Source organism: Salmo salar, chromosome ssa24 (genome assembly GCF_905237065.1).
Source record: "Salmo salar chromosome ssa24, Ssal_v3.1, whole genome shotgun sequence".
Lineage (NCBI taxonomy): Eukaryota > Metazoa > Chordata > Actinopteri > Salmoniformes > Salmonidae > Salmo > Salmo salar.
In genome coordinates, this window is record NC_059465.1 from 27,224,993 (window position 1) to 27,245,040 (window position 20,048).

The 20,048-nt window shown below is 41.1% G+C and overlaps 2 protein-coding genes across 5 annotated transcripts in view; both read left to right on the plus strand.

Moving 5' to 3' along the window:
* jak2b (Janus kinase 2b) overlaps positions 1-8,032 on the plus strand; it is a 39,293-nt gene extending 31,261 nt beyond the window's left edge. Inside the window, exons 22-25 of one of the 3 annotated variants that reach the window (XR_006761836.1) lie at positions 4,391-4,508; positions 6,917-7,030; positions 7,296-7,462; positions 7,529-8,032. Coding sequence is in view for 1 of the 3 variants with exons in the window: in XM_014171549.2 (XP_014027024.1) it covers positions 4,391-4,508; positions 6,917-7,030; positions 7,296-7,403 (340 nt within the window). In the remaining 2 variants the exon portion in view is untranslated. Of the gene's footprint in view, positions 1-4,390; positions 4,509-6,916; positions 7,031-7,295 lie in introns of those variants that run through there. The other 2 variants (XM_014171549.2, XR_006761837.1) reach the window with 2 other exon arrangements.
* Positions 8,033-12,989: 4,957 nt separating this feature from the next.
* Positions 12,990-19,789, plus strand: zgc:114041 (monocarboxylate transporter 13). Of its 2 annotated transcripts, none has more exons than XM_014171547.2 (5): positions 12,990-13,114; positions 17,025-17,249; positions 17,461-17,604; positions 17,995-18,783; positions 18,934-19,789. In XM_014171547.2, exons 2-5 carry the CDS (start codon positions 17,039-17,041, stop codon positions 19,140-19,142), a joined length of 1,353 nt encoding a protein of 450 aa, XP_014027022.1. In that variant the 5' UTR covers positions 12,990-13,114; positions 17,025-17,038; the 3' UTR covers positions 19,143-19,789. The 2 variants fall into 2 exon arrangements, with proteins under 2 accessions (XP_014027022.1, XP_014027023.1); XM_014171548.2 differs by having other exon boundaries at positions 13,007-13,114; positions 17,169-17,249.
* Positions 19,790-20,048: the final 259 nt, after the last annotated feature.

Sequence of the window (20,048 nt, forward strand, 5' to 3'; positions counted from 1 at the left end):
AATCATTTAAAGTAGGACTAGGCGGTTTACTTATATTTACTACATACCGGTATTGAGGCATTTCCACCGCCATTTCTCGCACGATTTTACTGACACTAAAGGATTGCAACATGTCGAATGAAGAAATCATCTGCCAGCATTTATAAAATTGTACCGAAACTTCCTGTTTCTAACAAAGCTGTCGTGATGATTATTTATACAGTATGCCTTTACTTGCATAAAAACTGTGGCTGGAAACATGGTTACAGAGAAAAATAAGGGAAAAGTGACTTTTTGATGATAAAGACAGAGCAAACGAGTGCAGTAAATGCAAAAATTGATTAATGCTGAAAATTATTTTGGGTTGAAGTTGACTAAACCAGTTTAAAACACGTGTCAAACGCATTCCATGGAGGGCCGAGTGTCTGCAGGTTTTCGCTCCTTCCATGTTCGCGATAGATTAATTAGGGTCACTGATTAGTTAGGAACTCCCCTCACCTGGTTGTCTAGATCTTAATTGGACACAAATTGAAAGGTGAAACCAAAAACCAGCAGACACTTCAAATTTTATTTGTCACATACACATGGTTAGCAGATGTTAATGCAAGTGTAGCGAAATGCTTGTGCTTCTAGTTCCAACAATGCAGTAATATCCAACGAGTAATCTAACCTAACAATTTCACAACAATTACCTTATACACACAAGTGTAAAGGAATGAATAAGAATGTGTACATAAAAAAAATATATGAATGAGTGATGGTATAGAACGGCATAGGCAAGATGCAGTAGATGGTATAGAGTACAGTATATACAAATGAGATGAGTAAGGTAGGATATGTAAACATATAAAAGTGGCATTGTTTAAAGTGGCTAGTGATACATTACATCAAGATGGCAAGATGCAGTAGATGGTATAGAGTACAGTATATACATATGAGATGAGTAATGTAGGGTATGTAAACATTATATGAAGTGGCATTGTTTAAAGTGGCTAGTGATACATTTATTACGTCATTTTTTTCCATTATTAAAGTGGCAGGAGTTGAGTCAGTATGTTGGCAGCAGCCACTCAATGTTAGTGATGGCTGTTTAACAGTCTGATGGCCTTGAGATAGAAGCTGTTTTTCAGTCTCTCGGTCCCTGATTTGATGCACCTGTATTGACCTCGCCTTCTGGATGATAGCGGGGTGAACAGGCAGTGGCTCAGGTGGTTGTTGTCCTTGATGATCTTTTTGGCCTTCCTGTGACATCGGGTGCTGTAGGTGTCCTGGAGGGCAGGTAGTTTGCCCTTGGTGATGCTTTGTGCAGACCTCACTACCCTCTGGCGAGCCTTACGGTTATGGGCGGCGCAGTTGCCGTACCAGGCGGTGATACAGGATGCTCTCGATTGTGCTTCTGTAAAAGTTTGAGTGTTTTTGGTGACAAGCCGAATTTCTTTAGCCGCTGCTGTGCCTTCTTCACCACGCTGTCTGTGTGGTTGGACCATTTCAGTTTGTCCGTGATGTGTATGCCAAGGAACTTAAAACTTTCTACCCTCTCCACTACTGTCCCGTCAATGGGGGGTGCTCACTCTGCTGTTTCTTGAAGTCCTTGATCATCTCCTTTGTTTTGTTGACGTTGAGTGTGAGGTTATTTTCCAGACACCATACTCCGAGGGCCCTCACCTCCTCCCTGTAGGCCGTCTCGTCGTTGTTGGTAATCAAGCCTATCACTGTAGTGTCGTCTGCAAACTTGATGATTGAGTTGGAGGCGTGCATGGCCACGCAGTCAAGGGTGTACAGGGAGTACAGGAGAGGGCTGAGAACGCACCCTTGTGGGGCCCCAGTGTTGAGGATCAGCGGGGTGAAGATGTTGTTACCTACCCTCACCACCTGGGGGTGGCCCGTCAGGAAGTCCAGGACCCAGTTGCACAGGGCGGGGTCGAGACCCAGGGTCTTGAACTTGATGACGAGTTTGGAGGGTACTATGGTGTTAAATGTTGAGCTGTAGTCGATGAACAGCATTCTCACATAGGTATTCCTCTTGTCCAGATGGGTTAGGGCAGTGTGATTGCGATTGCGTCGTCGGTGGACCTATTGGGGCGGTAAGCAAATTGGAGTTGGTCTAGGGTGTCAGGTAGGGTGGAGGTGATATGGTCCTTGACTAGTCTCTCAAAGCACTTCATGATGGCGGAAGTGAGTGCTACGGGGCGGTAGTCATTTACCTCAGTTACCTTACCTTTCTTGGCAACAGGAACAATGGTGGCCCTCTTGAAGCATGTGGGGACAGCAGACTGGGATAAGGGTTGATTGAATATGTCCATAAACACACCAGCCAGCTGGTCTGCGCATGCTCTGAGGACGCGACTGGGGATGCCGTCTGGGCCTGCAGCCTTGCGAGGGTTGAGAAGTTTAAATGTTTTGCTCACGTCAGCTGCAGTGAAGGAGAGCCCGCAGGTTTTGGTAGCGGGCCGTGTCAGTGGCACTGTATTGTCCTCAAAGCGAGCAAAGAAGTTGTTTAGTCTGTCTGGGAGCAAGACATCCTGGTCCGCGATGGGGCTGGTTTTCCTTTTATAGTCCGTGATTGACTGTAGACCCTGCCACATACCTCTCGTGTCTGAGCCGTTGAATTGCGACTCTACTTTGTCTCTATACTGAGGCTTAGCTTGTTTGATTGCCTTGCGGAGGGAATAGCTACACTGTTTGTATTCGGTCATGTTTCCGGTCACCTTGCCCTGTTTAAAAGCAGTGGTTCGTGCTTTCAGCTTTGCGCGAATGCTGCCATCAATCCACGGTTTCTGGTTTGGGAATGTTTTAATAGACGCTGTGGGTACGACATCGCCGATGCACTTGCTAATAAACCCGCTCACCGAATCAGCGTATTCATCAATGTTGTTCGCCGCAATGCGGAACATATCCCAGTCCACGTGATCGAAGCAATCTTGAAGCGTGGAATCCGATTGGTCGGACCAGCGTTGAACAGACCTGAGCGCGGGAGCTTCCTGTTTTAGTTTCTGTCTATAGGCTGGAAGCAACAAAATGGAGTCGTGGTCAGCTTTTCCAAAAGGAGGGCGGGGGAGGGCCTTATATGCGTCGCGGAAGTTAGAATAACAATGATCTAGGGTTTTGTCAGCCCTGGTAGCGCAATCGTTATGCTGATAGAATTTAGGGAGCCTTGTTTTCAGATTAACCTTGTTAAATTCCCTAGCTACAATAAATGCAGCCTCAGGATATGTGGTTTCCAGTTTACATAGAGTCAAATGAAGTTCGTTCAGGGCCATCGATGTGTCTGCTTGGGGGGATATATGCGGCTGTGATTATAATCGAAGAGAATTCTCTAGGTAGATAATGCGGTCGGCATTTGATTGTGAGGAATTCTAAGTCAGGTGAACAGAAGGACTTGAGTTCCTGTATGTTGTTATAATCACACCACGTCTCGTTAATCATAAGGCATACACCCCCGCCCTTCTTCTTACCAGAAAGATGCTTGTTTCTGTCGGCGCGATGCGTGAAGAAACCAGCTGGCTGTACCGACTCGGATAGCGTGTCTCGAGTGAGCCATGTTTCCGTGAAACAAAGAACGTTACAGCCTCTGATGTCTCTCTGGAAGGCTACCCTTGCACGGATTTCGTCTACCTTGTTGTCAAGAGACTGGACATTGGCGAGTAGTATGCTCTGGAGCGGTGCGCGATGTGCCCGTCTACGGAACCTGACCAGAAGACCGCTCCGTCTGCCCCTTCTACGGCGTCGTTGTTTTGGGTTGCCGGCTGGGATCTGATCCATTGTCCTGGGTGGTGTGCAAAACAGAGGATCCGCATCGGGAAATTCGTATTCCTGGTCTTAATGTTGGTGAGCTGACGTTGCTCTTATATCCAATAGTTCCTCACTACTAAATGTAATAAAACCTAAGATTACCTAGGGTAACAATGTAAGAAATAACACATAAAAAAACTAAATACTGCATAGTTTCCTAGGAACGCGAAGCGAGGCGGCCATCTCTGTCGGCGCCGGAGTGTGACACTTGGCCATGGAATGAGTTTGACACCCCTGTTTTAAAACAGTCAGAATAGAGAAGGCCCTGTTAAATCCACTTAGAATTTGTGTTGCCACCCTAGGGTCATGCACTACTCAAAGCTTATTTAGAACTTATTATTCAAAAACAACTGTTAAATGCCATCATTCTGTAAAAAATGTTGGATAATATTGTGATATAATACTGTATTTTGAACATATCGTCCAGCCCTAGTTTAGAGTTCTATGAACTGTGCAATCTTGTTCCTGACTTTATTGTTAGTTCCTGTGTTAGATTTGTGCTTTGGCTGTTTATTTTCACCCATTTCCTTGGCTTCCTATGCGGTGTAATTCATAGTCATCCTTTTTTGAGAGAAAAATAAGAGAGAGATTTGGGACACTTTTTTGTGTTGTTGTGCAGGTATGCCCCAGAGTCTCTGACGGAAAGCAAGTTCTCTGTGGCTTCTGACATCTGGAGCTTTGGCGTAGTGCTCTATGAACTGTTCACCCACAGCGACAAGAACTGCAGCCCTCCTGCAGTGAGTTCATCTCTCTCTCTCTCCCTTCTGATTTTTTTTCTTCTTCAAATACATCTAATATGTTGTCTCATTAAATACTTGCTACTTGTATATGCCAAGCCTACTGACCTCAGGCAAAGATGGTGTATGTTACAGCATCAGGGTAATTTTAACAGGCTACGTTAAGATCACATAGCCTGTTAAAACAAACTATGATGCCCAAAAGCTAGAAAGGGACAGAAAAATAAGAATAAGTTGCTCACACAGTATAAACATGCTATGAACCAAGGTTGGAGCTATAGTGCCTTCGGAAAGTATTCACACCCTTTTACTTTTCCATATTTTGTTGTTACAGCCTGAATTAAAATGTATTAAATTGAGATTTGTGCCACTGATCTACACACAATACCCTATAATGTCAAATTTGAATTATGTTTGTAGAACATTTTAGAAATTCATAAAAAATGAAAATCTGAAATGTCTTGAGTCAATAAGTATTCAACCCCTTTGTTATGGCATGTTCAGGAGTAGAAATGTGCTTAACAAATCACATATGTTGCATGGACTCACTCTGTGTTTAATAATAGTGGTTAACAGGATTTTTGAACCCCACACATGCAATTATCTGTAAGGTCCTTCAATCGAGTAGTGAATTTCAAGCACAGATTAAACCACAAAGACCAGGGAGGTTTTTCAATGCCTTGCAAAGAAGGGCACCGATTGGTAGATGTGTAAAAAATGTCAAAAGCAGACACTGAATATCCCTTTGAGCATTGTGAAGTTGTTAATTGGGTTTTGGGTGGTGTATAATACACCCAGTCACCACAAAGATACAGGCATCCTTCCTACCGCAGTTGCCGGAGAGGAAGGAAACTTCTCAGGGATTTCACCATGAGGCCAATGACAGTGAAGAGAAGGATGCCTGCACAGAATACACATTTTCCAAAACATGCATTCTGTTTGCAACAAGACACTTAAGTAATACTGCAAAAATTGTGGCAACAAAATTATTTTTGGGTCCTGAATACAAAGCGTTATATTTGGGGAAAATCCAACACATCACTGAGTACCACTCTTCATATTTTCAAGCATGGTGGTGGCTGCATCATGTTAAGGGTATGCTCGTCATGGCAAGGACTAGGGAGTTTTTTAGGATAGAAAGAAATGGAATACAGCTAAGCACGGGCAAAATCCTAGAGGAAAACCTGGTTCAGTCTAATTAATTCCAACACATTTGTAACGACTGTCGTCGGATTTAGACCAAAATGCAGCGGGGAAATGTGCACTCATCTTCTTTATTATAATCGGACAAGAAGGAGAACCAAAATAAACACGTACACAAAGAAAACACAACGACTATTCACAGGCTGGTAAGGCACAAGGCTATACACAGAACAATCTCCCACAAAGTACTCAAACACACACCTATATATAGGACTGTCAATCAGAGGCAACTAGAAAACACCTGCCTCCAATTGAGAGTCCAACCCCAATTAACAAAACATAGAAATACGAAAGACTAGACAGAACATAGAAATACACTAACATATAACAGTGCCCAAAAACCCCCGGAATACATAAATCAAATACCCTACTAAACAAACCACCACCCCGAACCACATAAAACAAATACCCTCTGCCACGTCCTGACCAAACTACAATAACAAATAACCCCTATTACTGGTCAGGACGTGACAACATTTGGAGAAAATTACACCGTTCAGCAGGACAATAACCTAAAGCACAAGTCCAAATCTACACTGGTTGCTTACCGAGACGATATTGAATGTTCCTGAGTGACCTAGCTACAGTTTTGACCGAAATCGGCTTGAAAATCTATAGCAATACTTGAAAATGGCTGTCAAGCTATGATTAACAACCAACTTGACAGAGCTTAAATAATTTTAATATTGTTCAATCCAGGTGTGCAAAGCTCTTAAGAGATTTACCCCCAAAAAACTCACAGCTGTAATTACTGCCAAAGGGGATTCTAACATGTATTGTCTCAGGGGGGTGTATACTTATCTAATCAAGATATATGTGTTTTATTTTTCATACATTTGTTATAAATATTAGCATTTTTATTTATTTTGGCATTAGAGTATTTTGTGTAGATCATTGACCAACAATTACAATGAAATCCATTTTAATCCTAATTTGTAACACCATCAAATAAGATAAAATTGAAGGAGTGTGAATACTTTCTGAAGGCACTGTATGTTAAGACACATTGTCACAGACTCTACTTGAGTCTACTTGTATACACATGAGCCTGCACATAAAGGAAAGTATACTGTATGTGTGCAATAGAGACCTAAAAAACTGCAAACATCCCTGCACTTCTTGCATTACACTGACCTAGTTTACATATACGTGTTTGATCATTTGTACTTCACACCTGACCAACCATCCTTTCTCCACATCCTCAGATGTTCATGGGCATGATGGGTAATGACAAGAAGGGCCAGCTGATTGTCTATCATCTCATTGAGCTCCTCAAGTCAGGCAGCAGGCTGCCTCAACCTGTGGGCTGTCCCATGGAGGTAAGGGCTGGGTTCTAGTCATTATGTCCATTTTGTATTGCATTGTTCAGTCTTTATAGTGTGTTTGCCTTCCTTAATGATACAGTGTCATAACATGTATAAAAGAGGGGTTGCGGTTTCCACAGTTAACGTAGTACCTTAACTGAGCAATGTGAGTGAATGGTAACATGTTTATGTTACAATCAGATTTCAATGAATATATACCATAGGAAGGCTACCTGTTGTGACCATCCCAAATAAACATATCTTTGGTTCTTTCTCTCAGATGCATGAGATAATGCAGGAATGCTGGGACAAAGACCCATGCTTGCGGCCCTCCTTCAAGGAGCTGGCCCTGCGTGTCGACCTGTTCCGTGACAGCAAGGAGACGTAGACAAACACCCTAAGTGCCCCTCTGCTAAGAGACTGTTTTTCTGCATTCACTTGGTTGCCGTGTGTGTGTGTGTGTGTGTGTGTGTGTGTGTGTGTGTGTGTGTGTGTGTGTGTGTGTGTGTGTGTGTGTGTGTGTGTGTGTGTGTGTGTGTGTGTGACCGCCCCCCCGGCCCTGTCGTTTTGCAGTGTGGCAATAGATTGGACTGAGAACAAGATCTTCTACCAGGACACTATAGAGACACTTGTATCAAACAAGGTCTCATTTTTCTTGAGTGTGTGTTTTTTTTTCTTCTTCTCCAGCCCTTTGTTTTCTAAGCTAGCAGGGCTAGCCTTCACCTTTCTGTCCCCCCATCTGAAAAATGAAAGTATGCTGGACTGATGGAACGGAATGTTTCTTCTTTTGATTTGTGTCGTTTTATGTATGTATATACATATATTGGTGTACATATGTCAAGAGGATTTTATAATTTTATAAAATGAAATGAATACACTGCAGTCTGTATTTGAAATGTTAGACAAGAAGTCAGTGTAAATGAAGTACATTTAGAGATTTAAAAATCCATTGATTTAAAATTCCATTGTGAAGCAGGTGTTGTAAGATTAAAATATATATCAATGCCATATGAAAAAGGGTTGTAGAATGTCTTTCAAAAACCCATTAGTGGGGTCAGTAACTTTTTCTGCTGGCCTTACAGTCAATAATATTATGTTCAAGGTCAGTACAGATTATAGGACTGTTCTGATATTTTGTACACAGGCAGAACTATGCTTGAGGATAGTTCAACAGTAGTTGAGAGTGTGTGTGACACTCATTCCTTCCATATCCCATGCCCATTCTAAAAATATCCCTTCAACCAAACAGGCCACTCATCATATCACTCCTCAAATCACAAGACTAATCTCTTTCATTTGTATTTGGTCACACTATCAGTATAATCTTAGTGTGACATGAGCTCTTCAATTTCACTAGTTGGGTTTGTCAGCTAACATTGAACTCTATCTCGACATTATGGTGCATAGTCCTACACAATCCCTTTCAAATATTTGACACTACTTGCCTTTAAGTTCCTAGGGATGCTTTATTTTTCCTAGAGCTACTTTATTATTGCAACATCTCATGCATTTTCTCCCCACGTCATTACAAAATGGGAGTGTTACAAACTAGTGTATCAAATCCAGGGGTCACAACTGGTCAGTGAATAAACCCAGGTACGAGTTTACTGACATTTTCAAAGATTATGACAGATTCTTCTATTTGTTCAAATGTGTCTACATGCATTCCCCTCCATATGTATTTGGACATTGAATAACTTTTTTTTTATTTGGCTTTATACTGCATACTTTATACTTTGGATTTGAGATCAAATGTTTCAAATGAAGCGACAGTACAGAATGTCAGATCTTATTTGAGGGTATTTTCATACATACAGTGCCTTCAGAAAGTATTCACACACCTTGACTTTTTCAATATTTTGAATTTAAAATGGATGATTAAATTGAGATTGTGTGTCACTGATCTACACACAATACCCCATAATGTCAAAGTGGAATTATGTTTTTAGACATTTTTACAAATTAATTAAAAATGAAAAGCTGTAATGTCTTGAGTCAATTAGTATTCAACCTCTTTGTTATGGCAAGCCAAAATAAGTTCAGGAATAAAAATGTGCATAGCAAGTTACATAAGTTGCATGGACCCTTGCTGTGTGCAATAATAGTGTTTAACATGATTTTTGAATGACTACCCCATCTCTCTACCCCACACATACAATTATCTGTTGGTCCCAAGCACACATTCAACCAAGAAGACCAGGGAGGTTTTCCAATGCCTTACAAAGGTCACCTATTGGTAGATTGGTTAAAATAAAAAGCAGACATTGAATACCCATTTGAGCATGGGGAAGTTATTAATTACACTTTGCATGGTGTATCAATACACCCAGTCACTACAAAGATACAAGCGTCCTTCCTAACTCAGTTGCCAGAGAGGAAGGAAACCACTCAGGGATGAGGCCAATGGTGATTTTAAAACCGTTAAAAACTTCAATGGCTGTGATATAAAACTGAAGATGGATCAACAACATTGTAGTTACTCCACAATACTAATTTAAATGACAGGGTGAAAAGAAGAAAGCATGTACAGAATAAAAAACATTCAAAGCATGCATCCTGTTTTCAATAAGGTACTAAAGTAATACTACAAAAACTGTGGGAAAGAAATACACTTGTTCTTGAATAAAAAGCATTATTTTGGGGCAAATCCAACACAACACATCACTGAGTACCGCTCAGTATTTCCAAACATGATGGTGGCTGCATCATGTTATGGGTATGCTTGTAATTTGAAAGGACAAGGTAGGTTGTTTAGGATAAAAATAAATGGAATTGAGCTAAGCACAGGCAAAATCCTAGAGGAAAACTGGTTCAGTCTGCTTTCCAACAGACACTTGGAGATGAATTCACCTTTCAGCAGGAAAATAACCTAAAGCACAAGGCCAAATATACACTGGGGTTGCTTACCAAGATGATGTTGAATGTTCCTGAGTGGCCTAGTTACAGTTTTGACTTAAATTGTCTTGAAAATGTATGGTAAGACTTAAATGGTTGTCTAGCAATGATCAACAACCAACTTGACAGAGCTTGAAGTATTTAAAAAATAATAATGGGCAAAATATTGTAAAATCCAGATGTGCAAAGCTCTTAGAGACTTAGACTCACGCTGTAATCTCTTCCAAATGTGCATCTAACATGTATTGACTCAGGTGGTTGAACGCTTATCTAATCAAGCAGTTTGTTTTGGTTGTGTTTTGGATTATGTTTTGCCCAATAGTAACTGAATGATGACTAGAGTAATTTTATTTCTAATTGAGTTAAGATGTTTCTGAACACTTCTAAATTAATCCTGATAAGAAAAATCATGACTAATGATGCCATTCAGAGGCTACAACAAAATGCTACCCTCTCACAATTACCAATAACGGGAGATAAGCATTTTTTGTGCCTCTGTAACCTTCTCACTCATACATTCACGATTCATTTATGATTATCCATAATCATGGTAGCTTCCACTTAATGTTTCTTCAAGGATATGACTGAATGATTCATTCATGATTTTTCTAATTAGGATGAATGTAGACTACAAAATGGCACAAGACATTATTCACCATTCAGTTCCTGTTGGGAAAAACATAATCCAAAACAAACTGCAAATTCATCCAAAAGGTTTGTAGTCACAAGCTTGATGTAGTTCTTGCGTGCAAGAAATACTACACTTTTGACTACTTTAATACACTAAGTGAATTTGTCCAGATGGGGGGACTAGATACATAGTGTTTTCATTTCTAAACAGTAAAACGAATACAATGGGTATAGAAAGTCACCACCCCCTTTAAAAATGTTCACCTTTTGTTGTAGCTTTACAGCCTGAAATGAAAACACATACAATTATTTACAGACAGTAGCCCACAATATCCAAGTAAATTTTTCTTTCTAAAAAATGAAAATTAATTAAAAGTAAAATAGTAAAATACCCTATTTGGATAGGTGACCCCCCCCCCCTAGAATTGTAATTGCAAACATGCTGAGGTATAACCAATCACATTCCAGATCACAAATCAAGCTAATTGGCTTCCATCTGTGACCAATTGTAGTGACTTTGATTCGTTCAGAATAAAAGCAGAGTGTTCATAGAGGACTCCATTGCTTAGTAGTGCAATTCAAAGCAAAGAATCCACTATGGGTGGAAAGGTACTTTCAAAAGATCTACGAGATAAAGTTGTGGAAAGGCACGAGTCGGGATGGATATGAAAAGATTTTGAAGGCTTTGTCTATCCCTCAGAGCACAGTTACGACCATTATTAAGAAGTGGAAGGTATATGGCACCACCCAGACCCTGCATAGATCAGGCCGTCCCTACAAACTGGATGACTGGGAAAGAAGGAAACTGATCAGAGAGGCTGCCAAGAAGTCAATGTTGACTTTGAAGGAGCTTCAGGCCTGTTTGGCAAACACTAGTCAATGTGTGCATGTGACCACAATATCACAAGCTCCACAAATCTGGCTTCTATGGGAGGGTGGCAAGAAAAAAAACACTCAGAAAAAGTCATGTCAAGTCTCATTTGAGCTTTGCCAAAAAACACATTGTAGATTCTGAGGCTGTGGCAAAGGGTTCTGTGGTCAGATGAGACCACAATGGAACTTTCTTGCAAAATCCCAATAGGTCTTTACACCCAAAGAACATCATGCCTACAGTAAAGCCAGACGGTGGCAGTATCCTGTTATGGGGGTGTTTCTCTTTAGCAGGAACTGGAGCACTTGTCAGGGTGATGGACAGTGTAAAATGGACAGTGCAAAATACCCACAGATTCTTGAGGAGCACCTACAGCCCTCTGTCAGGAAGTTGAAAATGGGAAGATGGTTCATGTGAAAATAAAGCTGGAAAAAGTCCGATTTTATGTTTTCATTTCAGGCTGTAAGGCAACTAAAGGTGAACATTCTGACTTTCTATACCCACTGTATGTCTCAAAGTACTCTCAAATAAAACCTGACATTCTATACTGTCGCCTATATGAAACATTCTATCTTAAATACAAAATGCTGGAGTATAGAGCCACATTTTTTAGAAGTGCTCACTGTCCAAAAACGTATGGAGTATTTGCTTCTGCTGTGGAAATGCATTTTATTACTATCCAACTCTGGAAAATGTGTTACATTGACTTGCATTCTCACACTCAACCATGTTCTCTGTTTTTAAAGGATCAGCTCAGGGGAAAACCAATCCCTTTCAGAGCACATGCACCCTAGTGAGAGGAAGAAGTGGGAGTTGGCGTCGTGAAAACAGTGAATCAAGCATTACTATGTAGTAGTACCGTCTACACTCTTCAATGGTTCCTTCTCCTCTGCAGAGAGCAGGAAACCTGTTGAGATACCAAACAGATGGGGCATGGACAGTTAAAAAGGGCTGTCAGATGTTGTAAATGGACTAGTTTGCCCTAATAGTCATCATTAATTTCCTTCAGCCAATTATGTAATGATGAACATGCCCGATTCGCAAGGCAAGGGCATATTACACCATTAATGATGGGGTTCTCTCCATGTTGGCATACACCATTGACTCTAAGCATACACACATGATTTAATCAATTATTAGATTGGGGGTCTTGGTCCATTCCATTCCAGTATTGACAGTCATGCTTAATTTTGACTGCACATTTTAGTGGTCTACGATGGTTATGTTGTAGGATACAACCAACCTAACATATTGACAACGACACTGCATCTCTGTGCTAGAGGCGTCACTACAGACCCTGGTTCGATCCCAGCCGTGATTGGGAGACCCATAAGGCAAAGCACAATTGTCCCAGCGTCATCCGGGTTAGGGGAGGGTTTGGCTGGGGTAGGCTGTAAAATAAGAATTTGTTCTTAACTGACTTGCCTAGTTAAATACATGTTAAATAAAAATAAATGAGTTGTGACCAAAGCCTCTCATTGGCCAATACAAAGCATCAGCGATCCAGGGTTTATATACATGATTGGTCGCGACTTACATAATGAGCATGAGCTCGAAGAGGAGTGTCCAACTCCGACATGTATATATAGAAGACCTCCCCGCGCTGAAATAGAAATTACGATATGGCCAGTAGAAGAGAACAGCAATATCTCCCAATAAACCAGGAGGAGAAGAGCACGAAGTGAGAAGGCTACGATCCAGTCGTGAGTGATACTCCATTTCTTTATTCCATCCTTGCGTTGAGTTCTCAGAACAGTTAGCAGGATAAATACTGTTAATTTATACATTTTAAAAAAGTCAGAATGACTAGACATGATGCAAGTGCAGTAACTGCTGTTATCTCATTGCGAGGAAGAATAGATATTGTCGATCGATGCATTGTATCACATGTGGTGCGGATTGTCATTGCATTGTTTGCAGTGCAGGTCCACTACGTGCGGTCATTCGCTTGAACGACCGAGAAGCGGAGTTTAGAGCGCCAATGGACACGACTTTCTAGTCAGAAATTCAGAAACGGTCATCATGCTCAGAAATACATTCAGGCAGACAAGCTGAGGCTCTAAGAAAGTGTTTCCTACTCGCTGTCAACCTGGTCTCGGAGCATTTCGTATGATTCTGTACGTAAATCAGACAGTCAACATGTTAGGAATTTGCTAAACATATGTTACTAATTCTAGCTAGGGGACTAACGTTAGCTAGCTCCCTAATGTTAGCTAGGCTAGGATTTAGGGTTAAGTTTAAGAAATGGGTGACGGGTTAGTTAAAAGGGTTAAAGTTAAGGGAAGGGTTAGCTAACATGCTAAGTAGTTGAAAAGTTGCTAATTTGCTCAAATGCTAAAGTTGTATGTCATGCGCTTCGACCTCGCAACCTTTGGGTTGCTAGACTTTTTCGTATATGTCCAACCCTCCTTTTGTTTATGCCTTAACCTGTTAGGGCTAGGGGGCAGTATTGACACGGCCGGATAAAAAACGTACCCGATTTAATCTGGTTACTACTCCTGCCCAGTAACTAGAATATGCATATCATTATTGGCTTTGGATAGAAAACACCCGAAAGTTTCTAAAACTGTTTGACTGGTGTCTGTGAGTATAACAGAACTCATATGGCAGGCCAAAACCTGAGAAGATTCCATGCAGGAAGTGGCCTGTCTGACAAATCGTTTCATCTTGGCTCTTTTTATTGAAGACTGAGGATCTTTGCAATAACGTGACACTTCCTACGGCTCCCATAGGCTCTCAGAGCCCGGGAAAAAGCTGAACGATATCGAGGCAGCCTCTGGCTGAAACACAATATCGCTTTTGGCAAGTGGCCGATCAGAGTACTATGGGCTTAGGCGCGTGCCCGAGTCGACCGAATGCTTTATTTTCTTTCGTCTGTTTACCTAAACGCAGATTCCCGGTCGGAATATTATCGCTTTTTTATGAGAAAAATGGCATAAAAATTGATTTTAAAGAGGTTGACATGCTTCGAAGTACGGTAATGGAATATTTAGATTTTTTTTTGTCACAACTTGCGCCATGCTCGTCACCCTTATTTACCCTTTCGGATAGTGTCTTGAACGCACGAACAAAACGCCGCTGTTTGGATATAACTATGGATTATTTTGAACCAAACCAACATTTGTTATTGAAGTAGAAGTCCTGGGAGTGCATTCTGACGAAGACAGCAAAGGTAATAACATATTTTTCTTATAGTAAATCTGACTTTGAGTGCTAAACTTGCTGGGTGTCTAAATAGCTAGCCCTGTGATGCCGGGCTATCTACTGAGAATATTGCAAAATGTGCTTTCACCGAAAAGCTATTTTAAAATCGGACATATCGAGTGCATAGAGGAGTTCTGTATCTATAATTCTTAAAATAATTGTTATGCTTTTTGTGAACGTTTATCGTGAGTAATTTAGTAAATAAACCGGCAGTGTTAGTCACATGTTAGTCACATGCTAGTCACATGCTAATGTAAAAAGCTGGTTTTTGATATAAATATGAACTTGATTGAACAAAACATGCATGAATTGTATAACATAATGTCCTAGGGTTGTCATCTGATGAAGATCATCAAAGGTTAGTGCTACATTTAGCTGTGGTTTGGGTTTATGTGACATTATATGCTAGCTTGAAAAATGGGTGTCTGATTATTTCTGGCTGGGTACTCTGCTGACATAATCTAATGTCTTGCTTTCGTTGTAAAGCCTTTTTGAAATCGGACAGTGTGGTTAGATTAACGAGTCTTGTCTTTAAAATGGTGTAAAATAGTCATATGTTTGAAAAATTGAAGTTATAGCATTTTTGAGGAATTTGAATAACGCGCCACGGGATTACACTGGCTGTTGAGTAGGTGGGACGCCCACCTAGCCCATAGAGGTTAAGTAACCATCTGTCTTAACCTCTCTTGGGTAGGGGGCAGTATTTTCACGGCTGGATGAAAAACGTACCCAAATTAAACGGCCTACTACTCGGGCCCAGGAACTAGAATATGCATATTATTAGAAGATTTGGATAGAAAACACTCTGAAGTTTCTAAAACTGTTTGAATGATGTCTGTGAGTATAACAGAACTCATATGGCAGGAAAAAACCTGAGAAAAATCCAACCAGGAAGTGGGAGATCTGGTTCTTGTAGTCTTTTCAAGTCATTGCCTATCTAACACACAGTGACTTAGGGTTCATTTTGCACTTCCTAAGGCTTCCACTAGATGTCAACAGTCTTTAGAAAGTTGTTTGAGGCGTCTATGGTGAACAGAGAGCGAACAAAGGAAGTTGGAAGTTGTTGACTCAGGAAAGCACATGAGTTCATTGGCGCGCATTCACTTAAGGGGTAGCTGTGTTCCAAAATGTTTTTCAAGACATTGGAATCGTCCGGTTGGAATATTATTGAAGTTAAGTTAAAAAGGCCCTAAAGATTGATGCTATACAACGTTTGACATGTTTGAACGAACGTAAATATAACTTAACTTTTTGTCGTGACATTTTGGCTGCGCTTCCTACACTTGGAGTAGCTTACTGAACGCGCAAACAACGAGGTATTTGGACATAAATTATGGACTTTATCGAACAAAACAACATTTATTGTGGACCTGGGATACCTGGAAGTGCCTTCTGATGAAGATCATCAAAGGTAAGTGAATATTTGTAATGCTATTTATGATTTTAGATGACTCCAAAATGGCGGGTATCTGTATTGCTTGATGTCTTTTTTCTGAGCGCAGTACTCAGATTATTGCAAAGTGCGCTTTCCCCGTGAAGCTTTTTTGAAATCTGTCACAGCGGTTGCATAAAGGAGATGTTCATCTATAATTCTTTGAATAACAGTTTAATATTTTATCAATGTTTATGATGAGTATTTCTGTATATTGTAGTGCTGATTCACTGACAGTATTGGAGGCAAAATATTTTCTGAACATCACGCGCCAATGTAAAATGTTGTTTTTGGATATAAATATCAACTTGATCGAACAAAAAATGCATGTATTGTGTAACATGATGTCCTAGGAGTGTCATCTGATGAAGATCGTCAAAGGTTAGTGCATAATTTTAGCTGGTTTTCTGGTTTTTGTGATGCCTGTCCTTGCTAGGAAAATGGCTGTTTGGTTTTTCTTGTGTTGGAACTGTCCTAACATAATCTTACTTTATGCTTTCGCCGTAAAGCCTTTTTGAAATCGGACAATGTGGTTACATTAAGGACACGTGTATCTTTAAAATGGTGTAAAATAGTCGTATGTTTGAGAACTTTGAATTAGCTAGTGTCCCACCTCCCCAAGAGAGAGGTTAATGGAGCATCTTGGATTTACAAACAGAATAATACAAAATGCTCTGAGACCAGGTTGCAATTAAGTGTATTTGGGTCCACGAAATGAGTGCCTTTTGCTTGCCTTTGACATTAAGTATAAATTGTCCACAAATATTGCATTTTGAAAGCCTGTTTAAATTAAAAAAGGCACTTCATTTAATATCTATAGTGTTTTTTTTTTTTTTTGGGGGGGGGGCAATATTTGTTTTTTATTAAGTTGAACATGTGCTCTTTATGACCATGTCAAAATAAAGTGGTGGAACCACCCATTTACTGACCACATTGCAGCAGTGAACATGTGCCTACTGTACATATGTTCTTCGAAGGCTGTAGAGCTGTGATGCAGAACCCTGGTATGAAGGCAGGTGGCCCCCCTGATGGGGGCTATGGATGGGTGGTGGTCACCTCAGCCTTCTTTATCATGGGCCTCACTACAGGCGTCCTTAAGAACTTCGGCCTATTCTTCCTAGAGATCCAGAACCACTTTGGAGTCCTCACCAGCACCACCTCATGGGTCACCTCCACTATGATAGTCATGTTTCACTTGGGAGGTAAGTGAGGGCAACTTGTCTTGTTTACATTGCAGTTTAACTTCTATTTCATTATTCAACTGAAATGTGTTGCATGGTTATAGAGCGTTATAAGTTGGCCAAAAACAAACCTGGGTTTCATGCTCAAGCAACTAGACAAGGTTGACATTTTGTTGTAGTAACCACTAGAACAATCCACTCTGATTCCTGTAATGATTTGTCTCCACCTCAGCCCCAGTCGCCAGTGTCCTGAGCATGCACTGTACCCAGAGGGCAGTCATCATGATGGGAGGGCTCCTCACTGCTTCAGGGATGATCCTGGCTTCTCTCGACCTCAGTCTTCCATGGATGTACCTCAGCATAGGTGTACTGCAAGGTAGGGTTGAGGGCTCCCCAAGTGGAAAAATAAGTTTACGTATTTTTTGTTGTCAATGACCAATCACAGGAGACAACGGTCACCAGCCCATAAAACCTACTGTACCAGTACAGTTAAAATAATCAGAGGAAAATAAAAGGCATTACCTCGAGTGATTTTCGATTTCGGAAGTTTGAGAAAATAGAACTGAAATGGTCATCCCTGAGGGTAAACAATCCTGATGAATTTTACCTTGTGACCCCAACCAGAACGCATTGTAACTGAACAACTTGGTGTAGTTATTGATTAGCTATATTGGCTCATTAAATTTGAGCACATACTAAATGTAATACATTATACATGTGTAACAGACCAACACAGAGCCAAGATTTATCATCACTTTATTTTTAGGTTTGGGACTTTCATTTTCCTGGTTACCAGCCAACAGCATAGTGAGCCACTACTTCCTGAAGTGGCGTCCCATAGCGTACGCCATAGCCAGCTCTGGGGAGTGTGTTTTCGCCATGGTGTTCAGTCCTTTCTTCCAGTGGCTCATCGAGGTCTACACCTGGCAGGGAGCTCTGCTCATCATAGGGAGCCTTCAGCTCAACATCTGTGTCTGTGGAGCCCTCATGAGACCTCTTGAATCCAAACCCCATAATCCCACCAAGCCAAATAAGGACAACCACCAGGACTCCAAAGCTGCTGATGACCCGATGCCAAAGAAGCTAAGCTTCCAGTGGACGTTGCTAAGGAAACCAGAATTTCTGCTCTACATCCTGTTTGCCATTTTCGCTGCTGCAGGATTTTTCATCCCACCTCTATTCGTGGTTCCCTATGCCACCAGCCTGGGATTGAAGAACTACTGGGCGGCATCCATCCTGTCTGTGCTGGCATTGGCTGACTTGCTTGGTCGGCTGGCCTGTGGTTGGCTGGCCAATCTGAGGCTGGTGAGGAACCTACAGCTGCTGACAATGGTGGTCACCATGTTGGGAGTAGTGCTACTGCTGCTGCCCATTGGCAAGGACTACTCGGTCCTTCTGGTCTTCTCCTCGCTCTACGGTTTTCTGTTTGGCTGCGTTGTAGCCATCCATGTGATGTCTATTGTGGACATAGTGGGCCTGGAGGGGTTCGACAGCGGCCTGGGACTCTTCATGCTTTTTAGAAGTATCGGGGGCTTCATTGGTCCACCTGCTGCAGGTGAGATGGGGTGAAATTACAATGTTGACATGCACTAACTGAATTGCACCCATTTTCACTTTGAATGAACTAAGCTTTTAATCAGTGAAGCTACTGGTTTATTCATCCAGGGCAGCAGTTTGTGGGCTCAAATTTCTTCTCTTTGCACAGGTTGGCTGGTTGACCTGGACAAAGACTTTGGTGCATGCTTCTACCTGTCTGGATTGGTTCTCATCATATCTGGTGTGTTTGTGGTGCTGGTGGACCGACTTGTCGAGCGGAAGAAGGCCTCTCCCAGTGACACTGAGCTAGAGGCCACTCAGGCCTTTGCCTACAAGATGGGAGTGAAGCTGGTTGTTAGTGAGAGCAACTGCAAATAATGTTACTCTGTTTCAGGGGATATGGCAGTAAATGTTTGCAGTTCATGAGCTCTTGGGATGGCTTCATTCTGAGCTTGTATCGCCTAGTCAGGGTTTAATCTATCTTAAGCTGCGTCACAGGAGTAAGTAATGGAGGGTGTTGATATTATACCTGGTCATTCACCATTTGTAAAGTTCCCGGTTTACATATGTTTGACTAGGTTGTACAGTAGTTTTTATCACTTTTAATGCCTACCATTATGTATTTGAATGGTCACTGATTTGTCTTGCAATTGTCTGTTATATACTTGCCATACAGTATAACTAATGTTCATACAGGTATTTTGTTTTAATCTCTGGTGCAATGCATGTATTTTACCTATATTTTAAATTTATTTTTGGTTAGACATGCTAACACCTATGCTTAGGCACATAATGTGAGTAAAGTTAAGTATTTCGATGTACCGCTTTACCCATACATTAACTCGAATGTCATGTGCTATAGGGTTAATGATAAATCAATATTATTTATCCCCCTTTTACACAATAGAATATTACCCATGGAAATCTAGTACTGGAGCTGTGGCTCAGCACTTTACATGTCACCAGTGCCTTATCTAATTACTTTCTTTTTTTTTTCTTCAATAAAGACTATTCAAATATGTTAAGCTTAATGGCTGTGCAAGTTCCTTCCATCCACATCAAAGGTTGTCAGCTGTTGCCACACCATTTAGTCCTCCCCTGATAATGATGTTTCTGAAATAATGATCAGTCTGTTTCAAAGCTGAATGTCTTCTGTAGCTTCTAAATCTTCCTTCGCCAAAATGGGTCAACGGCAGAGCAGAGGTGGCTGGTAGGAGTTAGAGGACGGGCTCATTGTAATGAATGGAATAAATTGAACAGCTACCATGTTTGATACCGTTCCAT

Coding starts and splice junctions, on each gene's coding strand:
- zgc:114041 (XM_014171547.2), top strand. CDS start 17,039: ATGCAGAACCCTGGTATGAAGGCAGGTGGCCCCCCTGATGGGGGCTAT. Junction 17,250..17,460: donor AGTCATGTTTCACTTGGGAG/GTAAGTGAGGGC, acceptor TCTCCACCTCAG/CCCCAGTCGCCAGTGTCCTG. Junction 17,605..17,994: donor CAGCATAGGTGTACTGCAAG/GTAGGGTTGAGG, acceptor CTTTATTTTTAG/GTTTGGGACTTTCATTTTCC.